This window comes from Gossypium hirsutum, chromosome A03, assembly GCF_007990345.1.
Source record: "Gossypium hirsutum isolate 1008001.06 chromosome A03, Gossypium_hirsutum_v2.1, whole genome shotgun sequence".
NCBI classification, from domain to species: Eukaryota; Viridiplantae; Streptophyta; class Magnoliopsida; order Malvales; family Malvaceae; genus Gossypium; species Gossypium hirsutum.
The window spans coordinates 107,393,518-107,411,869 of NC_053426.1; the positions used below are offsets into that span (position 1 = coordinate 107,393,518).

The 18,352-nt window shown below is 32.0% G+C and overlaps 1 protein-coding gene across 1 annotated transcript; it reads left to right on the forward strand.

The window, feature by feature from the left end:
- The first annotated feature begins 256 nt into the window (after positions 1 to 256).
- Positions 257 to 11,624, forward strand: LOC107886828 (alanine--tRNA ligase). The gene is made up of 23 exons (XM_016810906.2): positions 257 to 647; positions 918 to 1,156; positions 1,371 to 1,511; positions 1,925 to 2,071; positions 2,352 to 2,504; positions 3,048 to 3,177; positions 3,922 to 4,018; positions 4,879 to 4,999; positions 5,311 to 5,370; positions 5,822 to 5,872; positions 5,949 to 6,044; positions 6,302 to 6,403; positions 7,149 to 7,271; positions 7,960 to 8,103; positions 8,229 to 8,300; positions 8,397 to 8,472; positions 9,067 to 9,221; positions 9,309 to 9,417; positions 9,500 to 9,687; positions 10,342 to 10,431; positions 10,671 to 10,853; positions 10,951 to 11,130; positions 11,259 to 11,624. The coding sequence occupies exons 1-23, from the start codon at positions 329 to 331 to the stop codon at positions 11,328 to 11,330; spliced, it is 3,048 nt and encodes a 1,015-aa protein (XP_016666395.2). The 5' UTR covers positions 257 to 328; the 3' UTR covers positions 11,331 to 11,624.
- Positions 11,625 to 18,352: the final 6,728 nt, after the last annotated feature.

Here is an 18,352-nt window from a genome sequence, read left to right on the forward strand (position 1 = left end):
TTCACAAAATAGTGGTGCTTAGATCTCGTGATATTCAAATTTTCTATTAATATCGTATAAGGACATAAGTTTAAATTTAATATTTTATATAAATTTATAATCTTTCCTAGTGTTAAATTTAATTATACCATAAATTCACAAAACTAAAAAGTAAAATGTAATCCAATATCCAATTAAAAACAATATTCACTCGAGTAAAAAGATTTATTTTCCCTTTTACTATTAAAAACAATTTAATCCAATATCCAATTAAAAAAATCCATATCCATATCCATATTCGCAGAAGCTAGGGCGTGTGGATAAAATATTAGTTAGCTTTAGAATATGAATGAAGGGCAAGGCCAGTCTCCTCTGTGACAATATTCTAGGTCTTGCTTATCCTTGTCTAGTGGCGGCGCCAAGACTTAGGGTATCCAGGCTATTCAGCTATCTATCTGCCTTCACCGGCAATCCTTCGCCACCTCGTTCATTTTCGTCACTCCCCAAATCCGCGACGATGCCGGGTGTTGACCCGCCGGCGGTAGAGTGGCCTGCGAAGAAGGTGCGAGACACCTTCATCAAGTTCTTCGAAGGCAAAAATCACGTTTATTGGAAGTCTAGTCCCGTTGTTCCTCACAATGATCCCAGTCTCTTGTTCGCTAATGCCGGTACGCTTTTTTTTTCTATTTTTAATTTAGTTGTAGTTACGACTTTAAACAGACGAATCGACCGCTGGTTAAATTTTTTTTAATTTTTTTTGTTAAATTTTTTTTGTTGATTTGCGTGCAAAGAAGTATCATTTCCCAATTCCCAACTCCGTGATACTGAGCTTCTTGTTCATAATTTACTTTCTTTTTTATAATACTATAGAAGTCCACTAAATTTATGTTTAAAATATTTTGATTTGACTATATATGTATTTTGTTGTGACTGGACAGGTATGAACCAGTACAAACCGATCTTTTTGGGGACTGTGGATCCGAACACTGCTATGAGCAAGCTCACCAGGGCGTGCAACACTCAAAAATGCATTCGAGCTGGCGGGAAGCATAACGATCTCGATGATGTAGGAAAAGACACTTATCACCATACCTTCTTTGAGATGTTAGGAAATTGGTCTTTTGGGGATTATTTCAAGAAGGAAGCAATTGATTGGGCTTGGGAACTCCTCACTAAGGTATATATTTTATGCGTTTTTTGTTATCGATATTGCAAAATGTAAGTAGTTTCTATATGTGTGTATCATATCTTGATGATATTCTGTTTATGTAGCTAATTTGCTAGGGATTTGATCAGTTTGGGTTTGGGATGCTGAGTGTTTGTATGGTTGATATGATGAGCTGCTTTTTAATATCTTTTCACAAATTTCCAACTTGTTTATTGAACTGCAGGTTTATGGCCTGTCTACAGATCGGATTTATGCCACTTACTTTGGTGGTGATGCAAGCTCTGGTCTTCCACCTGATAATGAAGCTAGAGATATATGGCTGAAGTTTCTACCCTCTGGACGTGTACTGCCATTTGGTTGCAAAGTACGTTTCTCCTTGGTTCTTTTTTAACCTTTGTGTTTGTGTACATGTAACATGATGTATTTCTCTTCTTTCTACATATTGGGCATGAGAAGTATAAAATTTTCTGCTATCTTGAGGGTATATAGGAAATCTTCCTTTACATGATTACTTTTTACTCTTCTTTGCTGATAAACCAAGTTTTTCATGGTGCTACTTGTATATTTTAAGACTTATCCTGAATTTTAATTCGGATTTCATATACCCTTATATGTGTTCATGCGAGCATTTGCATTTTGTTGTGTTGAATCGTATGATTGAGATTTTAATCTGTTTATGGCTTAGTTGAAGAAAGCAAATAACTTATCTTAGTTTGGGGATAACATGTGAATAATAGGTACTATGGTCTATCTAATTGGTTTTACCTTTTTCTGTAGGACAATTTCTGGGAGATGGGTGATACAGGTCCTTGTGGGCCTTGCACTGAAATTCACTATGATCGAGTAGGCAACCGCGATGCTGCTTCATTGGTGAATAATGATGATCCAACATGTATTGAGATATGGAACCTTGTTTTTATTCAGGTACACTTTTTTGTATTAATGGTTATGCTTTCACCATTTTTGTTAATGAACCTATCTCATATGCATCCAGTCAATTGCTATTAAATTTTCATAGTTATCCAAGAATTTAGCCTGCTTTCATATGTGGATACTTCTGCGGTTAGTATGGTGTTTGTTTGGGGCAATACGGAGAGTTCTTGAACTGCAGTAACTTTTATGCTAGCATGTCATGCCAGCCTTTATTACCAACATGGTAGTCTCTAGAAGGTTTTCTGCTGATTTTTGCATTACTCTTATACAGTTTAATAGGGAAAGCGATGGCTCTCTAAAACCTCTTCCAGCAAAGCATGTTGACACTGGGTTGGGTTTTGAGAGATTGACTTCAGTACTTCAGAACAAAATGAGCAATTATGATACTGATGTGTTCTTGCCAATTTTTGATGTTATCCAACAGGTTAGATGATGACGCCGATGTATTTTTTAGTTTATATTTTATACATGTTTCTTTTTTAATTGATATCATGATTAATCATATGTTTAAGTTTCTGAATGTGTATATACAAATGTGCCAGTTGTCGCTAGTTCATGTGCCGTGTGTTAGAGATGGTCTGACCTTGATACAATTCTTTTCTTTCCCTAAGTTTTATATTTTTCTTGAAACTGTAATTCTTGTAAATGTTCCATACAAAGGAAAAGTAATGATTCTTTTCTTTATCTTCACCAGCACTTTAATGGCTTATATACCTCTGTTTTCCATCTATGCTAGAGAATATATTTCTTAGTTACCAGTCTGATAAAATATTTTAACACTTGATGATTTCTTAACTTTTTATCGAGTTATTATGTTAAAAACAGAATTTGCAAACTCTGAAGCTATTGAGAATTATTTTTATCCAGTTTATCTGATTTGGCTCAAATTGGCTTGTTTGTTTAAAGGTTTTGTAACTGATGCTAGAATGAGGAGAATTGAATGCATAATTGTTGATTTTTCCAACAGGTCACAGGGGCACGCTCATATTCTGGAAAAGTTGGGCCTGATGATATTGACAAAGTTGACATGGCATATAGGGTTGTTGCTGATCATATTAGAACTTTGTCTTTTGCCATTGCTGATGGTGCTTCTCCAGGTAGATACTGACTTGAGGTTTCTTGTTGAATGTTTGTTTAAATTTTTTGGTTAGTTTCAATGATATTCTTTTGTATGTTGATCGTCCATTTTAGAAATAAATTTTTGTCCTCATGTTTGTTGGGTAGGCTTTTTGGATGACTGTCTTTGATTGCATGTTTGTGAATGTATGTGTTTATACCGTAATTAAGTTTGACCCGTAATTGACTTTTTTTTTTTTAATTGCCATTCGCATCTGCTATTACAGTATATTACAGTGTGGAGGAGATTGTGGGCTCCTTTTTGCTTTCAGTTTTAGGCGCTGTCAGATTGTGTTATCTTATCTTGTTAAGAGCAGCTCTGGGCGTGGCTGTTGGGCTATGATGTTTGTAATAATTAAACATATTAATTTTTAGGGTCCGACTGACAATGATAAATTCTCTCTCCAAGTTTGTACTGTATGATAGCGTATTTTTCTTTCTTCCTTTTGATGATGTTCATTTTCCCTCCAGAATTTGTTGAATTTCAGCGCTTGATAGTTGTTTTACTTTAGAAGTCTATTTAAATGCTGAGCACCGTATTCTGAAAACCTTATCATTTACATCTGGTCCATGTATTTTAATGTAACTAGGGATGTGAAGTGTAGGTTTGTTTACATAGGAATGGTTTGTAATTGTTTCATGTATTAGCCACCTGATATTTCTCTGTGTAGAGACTATGTATAGTATTCTAAAGCTGATTCATGATGTTTGTGTTTGATGGATAGGCAATGAGGGACGTGAATATGTCTTAAGACGTATTCTTCGCCGTGCTGTTCGGTATGGCAGTGAGGTCTTGAAAGCTCCTGAGGGTTTTTTCAGCAGGTAGGAACAACTGATATTTTTCTGTTTTTCTTTTGTTAATAATTGAAATGTATAATGCACTTTATATCTCCTTGAGCTATTAAAGCAGTTTTTCAGAGTAAAACCCTATGAAAAAAATACTATGGGGACTAGGCACAAATATTATTTTAAAGAGGTTATTTAATTTTTTATAATTGAATGAATTATTCATTTATTGATAAGTTAATATTTATTAACTTATAAATAAATTTATGTTTTCTGCCCTTGTAGATGTATATTATTATTTTCTTACTAAGATAAATGAATGACATATAAATGAAAAACACCGGCTATAGATTATAGTAATGGGATCACCTGTAGATGAAAAAAAAGTATTCAAAGGGTCATGAATATTCCTACTAATGATTATCAAGATCCAGATGACAATCGAGCTTAACTAAGGCACTCTCCAAACGAGGCATTTCAAGTAATGTGGTATGTGCATTTTAAAGATTAAGGAGTAGGTGCAGTTTGGTTTAGGTACATAGAGAAAAAACTAATTCTAGATGCATATTTTGAGAAAGAGCTTAAATGAGAAGGTACAAGTTAGGTGAAAATTTTCTTATAGTATCATATGAACTTTTTTTTTTCTCTTTTTAGGAACTATAATTTATATATTTGTTAGGCCCTAGAGAATTATAAAAAAAATATTTTTGTATTTAGTGAGGTTATTATCTTAATAAACTGGCTCAAGTCTGGACAATGAGATTCAAGTAATTAATTAAGATTATTAACTTTATCAAACATTCATTTGTCAAGGTTTTGTAGCATTAGCTTAACACTCTTGTCATTAACCTATAATTGATCTTTATTAGTTATTAGTGATTTTTGTTTGAATCCAGGCTTGTAAGGATTGTGGTGGAAGTCATGGGTGATGTTTTCCCAGAGTTAAAGCAGCATGAGGCACGCATTGGGGACATAATTGCTGCGGAAGAAGCGAGCTTTGGCAAGACTTTGGTGAAGGTGAGTGTGTGAGCTCAGGGCGTATCATGAATTTCATTCATCCCAATATATCTTTTTGTTTTCCATTTTTTACATATTTCTACAATGTCAAATGCCCTTCCAACTATTAAAAACATGGTTTGGGATAGGTTGCTTTTGATAATAAGTTATAATTTTGATTTTCAAAATCTTGGTATCAATCAAGTGCTTTTCTTGATTCCTTCTATCTAGCCATGTTGTTTGATTGTTTTTAGATATGATCTTCCTGTAATGATTGATGTATTGCCAGCATGTTCAATGATAATCATGAATAATTATTTACCTATGTTCAGGGAATCGAGAAATTTAAGAAGGCAGCCCAGGATGTTCAAGGGAGGATATTAAGTGGGAAGGTAAGTGTATTTCAGTTTGTCTTTTTCTATCATTGAGGGCAACATGCACTATCAATGCATTATGCAGTCTATAATTTTCTAAATTATGCAATTTTGTCTTATATTTTTCACTTAAAGTGATCTATAAGAGAAGCTTTAATCTACCCTTCCAAGCTAGTTGTTGAGCTATTTTTACTTCTACAATCTCTCAGAAGATTTCTGTTGATTTTCAATGATACTGATTGCTCTGAGGAATAGTGTTTAAGAAATTTTATCAACTTGCTTGCAGAAGCAGATGATATATGCATTTGGATATGTGTATAATCCATCTGAATTTTGAACTTTTTTAATTTATTTTTTATTCTAGTCTAGTGAAACCTGAAAGGAATGGATTTGGTAAGTCTTCACTTCCTTTACATGGACCAGTGGCTGTCTTACAATATGTTGGGTCTTTTTTCTTTTCTCTTTCCAGGATGCATTTATCTTGTGGGACACATATGGGTTTCCATTAGATTTAACTCAGGTAGACAGGTGAACTTGGTTCTCCTTTCTATATATCAATCTATTTGCCTCTCCATTCTGATTTTCTTTTGCTGCAGTTGATGGCAGAGGAAAGAGGTTTGATAGTAGATGTTGATTGTTTCAATAATGCTATGGATGAGGCTAGAGAAAAGTCAAGGAGTGCCAGAAATAAGGTAATAGGAATTTGATTTGTGTATTCCACGGACATTTTTTTCTATAAACAGCTAGGTTGTTTTCTCTTTGCTCTTTTTAGTGATTAAGTAAAAGATGCTAGGCATTATTAGACAGCTGACGCTGTATTGTAACCTAAAAGAAAATTTGATGCGTCAAAAAGCTGAAAACAGTCAAAAGGGAATGCATCTTAGAAAGGAGTGCTCACATAATTGAGTTTTTTCTCCATATTTTATGCTAATAAGAGCTTTCTTTCCAGCAAGCTGGTGGTGCTATCGTCATGGATGCTGATGCTACCTCTGCACTGCACAAGAAGGGAGTGTCTACAACAGATGATTCCTTCAAATTCATATGGTTCCAGGTCTGCATACATCTTTAGATGGCACTTAAGTTAGATGTCATTTAATCTGGTATATGATTTTGGCTAGTGAAATTATTGAAAGTTTAATTAGTTGTTGGCTGTTGAGAGAAATTGTATTTCAGCTACATCATGTTGGGAAAAGATTTGTCTCCATCTGATAAGATCTATTAGATAATAGTGAAAATTCTAGTGAAGTGTTGGATGGATGTTGACAATTTTATATTTGTTATTTAAAAAAAGAAACTTTGTTTATTGGTTTTTTTAACTTTCATTTCAGCCTTGAAACAATTACAATATTAGAGTGAAATAATCATCTATTGCTTATGGTGTCAGAAAGGCTATGTTCCTTAAGTTACTCTTTTTCTCTAGAATCTAGAATTGAAAAATAAAAAGTTTAGTCTGTAAGATTATCTCTTTTTCATCTTATTTGACGGCATTATTGGAATGCTTAGGAGTTTTCTTTGTTGTAAAAGTTCTTTCTTTCTGTTGATATGTAGTAATGTATCTCTTTTTAAGTAATTAGATTACCATCTTCTTAATGTTAAGGAGGAGTCTTGTACCTTTTGCCTGCATAACCTGAATTTGGAAGTTCTCTGCCGGAGGTGTTGCTATTTAGTGGGCTATGAGCCTTTGAGGCTTGAAGACTTTTCTATTCTAGCTTTTTACTGTTTGGTTTCTTGGCTGCATCCTTTTGATGATGGAGTATTCCATCCATGACTTGATGTTTCCCATGTTTTTTTTCCAGCCCCATGAAAGTGTAATAAAGGCCATATACAATGGCTCTGAGTTTATGGAAAATGCAACTGCTGGCAATGATGTTGGCATAATTTTGGAATCTACGAGTTTCTATGCTGAGCAAGGTGGTCAGGTATTTAACTTATGTGAAGGCTTTTTATCCTAGTGATGATATCAATTTACCTTTTTGGGTCTGTATGAACCGGTGTGTAGGTTGCTGTGGGTTTGAAATATATTGGTTACAATGTAAAAGATAAGTTTTATGATTTTGGGCCTGTATTGGTTCGGAAATGTTTTGTGATTGATTCAAGAAGGAAAATGTTGAATGTTGTAGATTAAAGGCAAAAGATAAATAAAAAACCAGCCTGCTAGCCTAGGGTTATGGGCAAGTAAATTAGGCTTAGGATTGAAATTTGGTGGTTGCTTACATGCTTTGATCTGGGAGTCAAGGTTTTGTAGATGGCTATAGTCGGTTTTACAGGGAATTAACTTCATGCTGGTTATAACTTTATAAGTTTGAGAAGTTTCTTAAAATAGAAAAAGAAGAAAGGCAATTATTATTTGGGCATCTCTTCTAGATTTCCTTTGGTAATATATACGTATATTGTATTTATTTCCTTAGGTAATATATATGTAATATGCATGTATATATTTTTTATATGATTCTATGCTTAGAAATGTGCATATATTCATTGATACTGAAGTACATTAACATCTATATCTAAGGAAATAATGCCAGAAGGAATGGAATGCTAGTCAAGTGATTGCTTTCCTTTGTTGTGATTTATTTATTCATCTGACATATTTGCTTGTGGACATAGATTTTTGATACTGGATATCTTGATGGTTCCTTTGGCTCCTTCCAAGTATGTAATGTTCAAATTTTTGGAGGTTTTGTACTTCATATTGGTTCTCTTTCTGGAGCTTCTGGCAAATTCTCTGTTGGTGATAAAGTAACTTGTAAGGTAAAAACATAAACTTCAAATTACCTCTTATTTCTTCTTATCTGTAAAATGATTTGTTTTTTTTTTTACTGGCAACTTTTTCATTATCCATAAACTTTAAATCCATAAACTTTAAACTACTACAGGTTGACTATGATAGGCGGACGTTGATTGCTCCTAACCATACTTGCACGCATATGTTGAACTTCGCTCTTAGGGTACAATTCAAACTTAATTCTTGATTCTTTAGTAGTTTTTGTTCTTGTATTTCTTAGTAGTTTTCCATGATTCACATTCGTATGATTTTAATGTAGGAAGTGCTTGGTAATCATGTTGACCAGAAGGGGTCCATTGTTCTTCCTGAAAAATTGAGATTTGATTTTTCCCATGGTAAGTTCAATACAGGTTGTGTTTGGTAAACTGTTGCAAATTTTTAAACCATTGAAAAATAAAATCTGCAATGATTCTATCATTTCTAAAAACCACTTAATTAAGAATTTTCAAGTTAAAAATCAATTTAAGGAAAAATAAGTTTTTTTAGTTGCATTTGTCTCACATATTTTCCTTTTTAAGATTTTTCAAGTTAAAATCAATTTAAGGAAAGATATATTTTTATAATTACATTTGTCTCAAATATTGCCTTTTTAAATTTTACCAATGCAAAATACTTGTAAAATCACATAATTTTTCAGTACCATACCAACCAATTTTTATATCAGTACTTCATTTTTATTTTGGAGTTCAACTTTTAAAAACTATTACAAAAGATTCAAATAAGCAATATACTCGGCATTTAATTTTCAGTACCATACCAACGAATTTTTATATCACAGATACTGTACCTTGAATTTTCTGAACTAAAAGTTGTACAGTAATTCTTTTGTTGAATTTTTTCAATTTATCCAATAGCATCTCAATTGTTATGCGATTTAGTTTGTGGTATGCTTTATAACAGTACACTAAAATATGATCCAATATTATCAGATCCAAACAGAGACGGAGCCATCAATGCTGATCATTTGAGAAAAATTGAAGCTATTGTGAATGAGCAAATAAAATCTGAGTTAGATGTATATTCAAAGGAGGTAACGCTTGCTGAAGCCAAGTGTATCAACGGTTTGCGAGCTGTCTTTGGAGAAGTAAGCTTAAGCATTTTTGTTCTTATGGTTTTCTAATTGTTGCTCATTCCTTTGAGAAGTTATGTTTGTGTTATATTTCCAATGCAGGTTTATCCTGATCCAGTTAGAGTAGTGGCAGTTGGTAAAAAAGTGGAGGACCTTCTTGCTGATCCAGAAAACAAAGAATGGTCATCAATTTCATCTGAATTATGTGGAGGTTAATGTCTTTATTTAAATGAGTTCACTAGAAGCCTTGCTATGAATTTTGTGTTGAAGCTGACTTCTGAGGATTTTTGTAGGTACACACATAACAAATACACGGGAAGCAAAGGCATTTGCTCTTTTATCTGAGGAGGGAATTGCTAAAGGAGTTCGAAGGATAACTGCTGTCACCACTGAGAGTGCTTTGAAGGCAATGGAATTGGGTGGCCTGCTTTTGAAGGAAGTAGATGATGCTTCCAATATGGAAGTAAGCTTGCTGGAAAAGGTGTGTTTATCTGACTTGCTCTATAAGACATCAATTCTTGAAAGTTTTTCTTATCAATTCCTTTCACCATTTTTGTTTTAAGTTGCTATTTAACTCTGATTGTTCTGCTTGAAGGTACTCCAATGGTTTTTGTTTCATATATCTTAAATGCTGCGTTTCCAGTTCAGCTTATGCCATTTTCATGAGCTTGTTTTAGGACTTGTCATGTTTCTTAGATATTTAGTTTCCAAATTTTGTTACAATACTGTTCTCTCAGTGCTCTTGCTTCCTTCTGAACCGGTAAAAAGACCATAGAAATGTGCCTTTAGTTTGTCATGGTTGGATCATGGGTATTTTCAGATATTAAACCTCCTTATCTCATACTGAAACTAAATAGGTTGTTCATGTAACAGCTTAGTGGATATATATCTCGTATTGTGTGTTCTTATGCATAATATGCAATTTGTAAGTTCATGTTTTTTACTTAAACCATGATAGAGGGTAAAATGCTTGGTTTCTTTTTTTTTTTTCCTATCATACATAGGGTGATATTGTACTCTATTTAAGAGCCCATTATCTATGTCAAACAAAAACATTGTACAAGGAATAGCCGCCTTTTTTTTTTTAATTTTTAATTTCTTTTGCCTTTTCAAACTTCATTTTGCATCTTTACAGAAAGTGGCTTCTCTAAAAACTACTGTGGATTCTGCATCAATTCCTGCTGCCCAGAAAGCTGATATTAGGGCCAAAATTGCACAACTTCAGGTATCAACTATTTGCAGTTAATTAATAATTATCACCTATTTCCTTTGATTCGACATTTTCCCTAATTTGCATTTTAGATCCGTTAGATGCTAAATTATGATGTGGGTATGAGGACATGACGCTGAGTTTCAGCAACAATAGTCCAAAAATAGTCTCGTTTAGTTGCTACAACAGTAAAGCTTTTTTTTTGGTCAATTATATGGTCTTAGAATGCCTTCTAAATTGATTTGTTTTATCAGAATCAACTGAAAAAAGCACAAAAGAAGATTGCTGAACAAAATATGCAGAGAGCTGTCGCGACAGCAACCGAATTGGCTGAAGTTGCTGCCAAAGAGGGAAAGACTTTCTGTGTCACTCGTATTGATGTTGGTTTAGATGCAGCTGCTCTCCGCGAAGCGGTTTCAAAAGTTATTCAACAAAAGGTTTCAAGCAAATTCTGACCTTTCTTATCAATTAATAGTATCTTTTATCAAAGTTTGCTTCACACATCTATGCTGAATGTTGCCATATTATGAACAGGGTATGCCGGTTATGGTTTTCAGTATTGACGAAACCACAAACAAGGCTGTCGTTTATGCTGGTGTACCCGAGAAATCTGAACAGAGCAAGCTATTGGAAGTATCAGAGTGGTTGACAAATGCCGTAGGGCCTCTAAAGGGGAGGTGTGGCAAAGGCAAGGGCGGTCTTGCTACAGGACAGGTTAGTATTAGTAACTCGATGCTCGGAAGTTGGTTGCTGTGAGAAATGGTCGCATTTTTCTCATAAATTTGAGTTTGTTCGCATGCTCCATTTTTTTTAATTTACGGAATATACTTTTTCCATTTCAGGGAACGGATGGTTCACATGTTAAGGAGGCCATGGACTTGGCAACTTCATTTGCTTCAATGAAGTTAAAATGAAAAAATTTTCTGCAACTTTCGTCTCTGACATGGAAGAAGCATTGATGCTACTAAATTTCATCGATACATTAAAGTGAAATAGAAAACATTTAATTTGTGTGGAAATGCTGCAATTGCCACATAGACCCACTGCGTGTTCAAAATCTATCACTGTAATATACTATTTTATTTTTCACTTACGAACGTGTCTCGGCATATAAAATTATGCTATTGATACCATTCGAACATCTCCACGCTTCTTTATTTAGCAGTGAAAATGGATTATAAGAATGAACTAAGTTTTTTATTTGATTATTTACGTGTTTAATTATTTTAATCAATTAATTATATATTCTATTGAATTAATTATTTTTATGAAATAATCAAAATATTTTAATAATCTTAGTTACATCAATTTTCTCATTTCTAACTAAAGGTGTATTATATCATGTGTCGCAATTTAGTAACAATAAGATAATCTCAAGATATATTTTAGTCATTTATGTTTGAAATATTGCATTTTAGTTATTTATATTAATGTATTATAATATTTTAGTCATTGAAGTGTTAACTGCAGTTAATGGTGTAATGGTAAACTTATGTGGCATGGTAAACTATTATTTCAAACAAAAATTTAAGTTAAATTATACAATTGATCCCTATATTTTTTGAGCAAATTAATTCTTTTTTTTCTTTTATTTTCCATTCTCTTTTGTTTCTCCTTCTCTTTGATTGATCTTCCCAATTTAAATTGTTTCAAAAAATAAAAGTATAGGGACTATGTTAAAAGAAATGGAGAAGGGAGAAAAATAGAGGGAGAAGGAGAATATAATGAAAAAAAAGAAAAAAAAAAGAGAAGTTCAAAGAACATAAAAGAAAAAAATAGATCAAAATGAAAAAAAATATAGAGACTAATTGTATAATTTAACCTAAAATTTTTATTTGAAATGATGATCTAACGTGCCACATCAGTTTACCGTTACACTGTTAACGACAATTAACGCTCAATGATTGAAATGTTGCAACACGATAACATAAGTGCCTAAAACGTAACATTTTAAATATAAATGACTAAAATATAACTTGAGACAAATAAAAGTGACTTTTTTTTTTAGTTTACCCATAAAATAATAGTATAATGAAAATAATAGTATAAATTATAACATAGGGAAATTATATAGATATAGTAAAATATTAAGGGGTTAACAAGTGTCTTATATGTATAATTAAATATTAAAAAAATAATATTTCGCTCGGGTATAGTGGATGTAAAAGAGGAGTGATATACTAAAAAATAGTAAAGTGTTAAAAAAGATGGGTGAATGATAGTTGTATCATATCAAAGTGTTTAGTTGTAGAAAATTGTGATTCTTATTTTGCGTTTGCTAAAGATTAAAATATAAGCGTTATTTATGGATGTATCATTTTACCCTTAAATTTTTTAGTTTCATATTTATTTCATTGTTTTCACTATGAATATTAATATTATGTTTTTCTTAACAACACTATTATACTTAAAAAATAAGTTTAGTATAATATAACTAAAATTGTATTTAACCAATGTTAAATTTTTTTTTTACACAATATAACAATAATTTGACAATAAAATCACAATTAAAGAATATATATAATCCAAAATAGTTCTAATCCTGATTCTTCTTTTGCAGAAAAATAAAAAAAGGATCATACTACTTAATATTATGAACTAATGTTTATCGAGAAAATTAAATTTATTTTAAAAACCATATCATTAATTAAAATAAAATCATTATCCAATTTACTTTTCAAATAATTAACCTAAAACTGGTAATAGCATCACATAAATATCTAAAATCAACGGATATTCCATAAATTCATATGTTCATATGCTTCGATATACTATCCAACAAATAGACTACTTAATATAAAAATAGAATTTAAGTAACTTAAAAGTTACTTTAAATAAAAAAAAAGTAACATAAAAGTGATACATGTATTAATTAATAAGATAATATTAGCTTCAAAAAATACTAATATTTAACTTATGTAGCATATCTAATGCTAGTTTCCTAGCGAAATTTCTTAGCAAAACCGCATTACATATCAACCACCTACAGAAAAAGAACTTACCAAAAGAAAACACAAATGTTAGTTCATTTACTTGAAATTTTAGGTACTTAACTTCCCTCGAATAATAATCCTCTCACCCACATCTCTTTTTGTTCATCTGGGATAGTGAAGAAAATGAGCATATTAATTGGATTACTAGGGATTTTCCTTGTAACAACAATTTTTTTCTGCTTAGGACAATCCTATAATTTTCATCAATTCATCCCAAAGTTGCATAGACCTCTGAGTGATCAAGTGCTCTGTCCCGAAGCTCTTTGTTAATTCTTTTGTAGCCTCAACCACTTTGTATCCTAATATCTCAGCAATTCCATAAAACTCAACCTTATCACTGGTATTCATACTTGTCTTAGTCTTTCCAGCTCCATTGACCCTTTTAATCTTGGCTCTACTAGTAGAAAGGGACCTTGAATGGCTATTATCCTCAAAATTCATTGACAAGCCAACATTTTCAGTTCTAGTAAAGCCATCTTCTTCCACACCTATACCATTTTCAATGCTCTCAGTTCCACTATTGTCATTCTCCTCCCTTTCCAAATCTTCAATAATGCCGGCTACTGTTTGGGCATCATTTCCATTCGTAAAATCTTTACCGTATGCCATACTAAGATCTTCGAAATATGATAGAGTCTTAGCCTTGAATGAGTGTACATTCTTGTGACTCTACATACCAAGTTATTAGTAGACATGATCAAATATAAATATAAAATTTATGTAAAATCATAATTTATATAATTACCTTAAAGAATTCATCTCACATCGCCTGCCAACTGTCACCAATTTCCTTGTGGCATCCATCTAAAGCTGTTAGTATGCTTGCCATATATCTTGTCATATACAATTTACCACTCCTTCCTCAGTGTTCTTAGCTTATTGTCAATGTGAGGTTTAACTTTGAAACCAAAGAGGGGGAGTTTTGATTGTAACATTTTTTTCAATATAAGTAGATATCCTTGTCTAAATCCACAATTAGCATTGTGGTTGCCTAAGGGTATAACTCAACAAGGCATTGCATCAACATTCTATCTTCTTCATCTGTCCAATGTCTCTTATTGGTCTTGCTACTTGAACTATCACCTTTGAAATTCACCTACTCACTTGTCATCCTACTAATATATGCCAAGTGGAATGATATAATATAACATCATTATTACCAAATCAAATATAACTAATACAGACAAATAGTCAAATACGAGTAAGCTTAAATAAATATCACAAATAAACACATTTTGATAAGTGTCAAAAGTAATATATTTCAGTCTTATTCTTGTGCATTTTGGGTGATTATGTGACATTAATTGTAAATTATATACTCCTAATCCTTTATATTCATGTTTTGATGGTTAATACAACACTTGGGAGTAATAGGAGTGAAAAACATTGGAAATTAGAACATTGGAGCATTTTAGAAGCTGTACAGCAGAGTTTCACACAGGCAATCCACACGGCCATGTGATCCACATAGTCGTGTGTCTAGGGTGTGTCGATTTCAGGAACCATATGCGCTAACAGATGGAAGCTGCAATTTTTAGATTTTTTGGCCCTTTAAGAAGGTATAAATAAGGAAATAAAAGAGAAAAAAGCAACCACCAAAGGGATAGCACAAAAATTACCTAAAGAACACCATTGAAGTCGATTTCTAAGCAATTCTCCATCAAGATTCAAGAGTCCAAGCTAATTTTCAAGGGAGTTATTATGGATTTATTTTATTTTAGTGGTTATATTGTATTTTTAGTGTATATTCTTGCAATTATGAACTAATTCTCTTAATACCTAGAGGAAATGAACTCTAGGATGGATTTTATTGTTTGGTTTCTATTTTTATGCAATAAAATCTTAGTTTTTTTTTTTATGAGTGCTTAATTGTTCTTGGGTTGATAATTCTAAAGTGTTGATCCATGTTTGATGTGCATAAGTTTGAGGTTGAATAGACCCTTCTTGTGATTAGATCTTGCATAATTGAATGGAGTTGCATGCAATCCTAAAAATAGGACGACATAAATCTACTACATTAGAGCCAAATCTAATAGGGGGATTCATAAAGCGAGTTAATGCAATAATTGGGGTTTTAATTAAAAAAATTTCAATTAATTGACTTAGAGTTAGTTGTTCTTATACTCGAAAGAGAAATTAGCATAAATTAGAGATTTCTACAGATCAAAGAGCTAAAAAAATAAATTGCATAAATTAGATTGAAATCTATAGATGAAATCTAGGTGAATTCTTACCTAGGTATTGATTTGTTACTTGGTTAATACTTGATTTTTTTTTTGCGTTTCATTCTACGATACATTCATTAGTTAATTTAGCTAGTTTGATTTAATTTTAATCAATCTTTTGTATCATTAGGTTAAATAATAGAAAAGTGATAATTACTAGTATTTATAGTTCTCGAGGAAACGATATCTGTGCTCACCATAACTATACTATTAATTGATAGGTGCATTTGTCATAATCAATTTCTTAGTTAGTTTAGTGAACATCACATTTTATGCAATTACAAATAAAATGTTTATGGCAAATAGTTTGCACTTCAACAACTAAAATCAATTCAACATTTATTTAAAGATTCATACAACTTAATTCAATTTAATTTGTTCCATTATTTCACCTCTCTGATCGAGAAGCCCTCCACTTGCTAAACATTTCAGTAGCAAGTTGTTGTCTAAACATGCTCCACTCATTTGTAAGTTTAATTCCAGAAACTACTGCTTTATGAGTATAAACATCCTCGACTTCTTCACTACTTGAAGCTTCATCATCACATTCCAAAGGGTTATAAAACATTTCCTTTGCGAATATAATTGTGTAGCAAGTAAAATGCAAAGATAATTCGAATTTATATTCGAATAGGATAAAGATGACTCTTAAGTATACTTCATCTCATCTTTAAAAGACCAAAACACCTTTCAATTATATTTCTTGTAGAAACATGCTTCATGTTGAAAAACTTTTCAGGGGTGGTGGGTTGATAACCACATCTCCACTCAGTTAAGTGATATCATTGCCCTCTAAATGGTGCTAAAAACCCCTCTAAATATATGTAACTCGTATCAATAAGGTAATAGCAACATAGTAAAATTTATAATAAATATTCTAAAAGTTACTTTGTAAACAAAAATTTGAATTTAACAGTTTAAAGTGCCTAGTAGGAAGTATAATTATTATTGTAACCTAAAGAAACATACCAGTAGGTATTTTCAAGCCATTCTTCCTACTCAAAGCATATAGAAGAACTCTCCCATCAGCTATCGGCCCTTCTCACCCAGGTAATACGTATGTAAATTGCATGTCAAGGGCACATACCTCTAAAACAATAGTGGCTACCTCATTTTTCCTTGTATGATATATAGGTTTCTCCTCAAGTGGCACTTGTACTTTGGTATGGGTTCCATCTAATGCCCAATAGAATTATAATAACACATAATCACAAAGGTTGCTTAAATTAACTTAACTAATATTAGTAAAATAAATATCAAATTAATAATATTACTTTCAATTAATTACATTGAACCATTTCCACTTGTCATTGGTTGAATCACTGCGAATAGGTTCAATATTTCTAAATAGCAAGTGTTGGACTTTAGTAACACTAATAAGGACTTTATTGAAATATCTACTCACTATTTCACCTGCCGTTTGAAATGTATAACTACAAGTTCTATTCTTAATATGATGAGCAAGTATGAAAAGGAAAATTGCAACTTGCTCATCAATTAATGAGTGTTTTGTGTCCTTCAACCCTTATCTTTTTGTAGTAATTCACACAACTTAAAAAATATAGTTTTAGACATTCTTATTTCATCAATACATGTTTGTTCATTACCACAGACAAAAACTCCAATCCTATCTTGTTTCGCAAAAAAAACCAAAGTGTATGACATCATTTTAAGCCTATAAAAAGTTAAACTTTTCTCCATGATTAGGTGAACAAAAGAACCATGTTACTAGTGCAATCATCTTAATCCAATGACTTACTACACCCCGTGTCTTCCTCATTCGATCCCTAAACCTAATCAAGTTAAAACCTCTACTTATACTTCTTCGAATATTAATACCAAAACGAGTCATTTTTTACGAAATACTTGCAATTGTTTAATGATATACAAAGCTACTTTTAATATCATTAACAAAAGTTATACCCAACAATATAACATACAAAAAAAAGACCATTTATCAAATAAAGTCACAAATAACAATAGTTAAAATTAATAGTCCTAATCCTAGTGCAATCTTTCAATCATGACAAGCTCAAAAGCATTCAACAAAGAATTTTAATAATTTTAGATATTAATTAGAACAAGTTTATCAAATGAAAGACTTAATCGCGATACTAATCGAAAACACTTAACTATGCATGTACATTTCTTATATTTTATTTTTATTTTTTGCTATTTATGCTTTTCTTACATTGCACTAAAACATAATATTTCATCAAACACTACCATCCCCACAAACATTTGCGAACTCCAATTTTGTCAATCTTTTTCGTTGTATGTTTGCTTACATATCTTTTATTGTATTTTTGTTCTTTCTATTTGTTTGTGTTAAGATCTCTAGTAAGAATAAAAATATTCTTAGAAATTGAATTGGTATTATTATTGTTATCTTGAATCTGTTCAAACAATAGTATTTATACAAGTGTGTAAGAGTAATTACTGCTAACAATTTAGTAACTGCATAACAACATGTATAACAGACTAACAGACTAATAGAGTTCCTTCCTTAGACTCTAAAATTCTCCCATCTTCTTGACAGGTAAAACCTGAAGAAAATAAAACGAGAAAAGGATGAAACAGATAGAGGTTTGGTGAGAATGTTAGCGACCTAATCACAAACCGGACCTCGCCAACAACAAGTGAGCCATTAGCAAATTTTTCGTGAACAAAGAAAAGGTCGAGCTCAACATGTTTAAACTTAGAGTGCAGGACAGGATT

Bases quoted from the DNA above. Each gene is read 5' to 3' on its own strand.
- LOC107886828 (XM_016810906.2), top strand. From the start codon at position 329: ATGAAGGGCAAGGCCAGTCTCCTCTGTGACAATATTCTAGGTCTTGCT. The intron at 3,178-3,921 runs GTAGATACTGAC...TTTGATGGATAG, and splicing joins TGCTGATGGTGCTTCTCCAG to GCAATGAGGGACGTGAATAT. The intron at 4,019-4,878 runs GTAGGAACAACT...GTTTGAATCCAG, and splicing joins CCTGAGGGTTTTTTCAGCAG to GCTTGTAAGGATTGTGGTGG.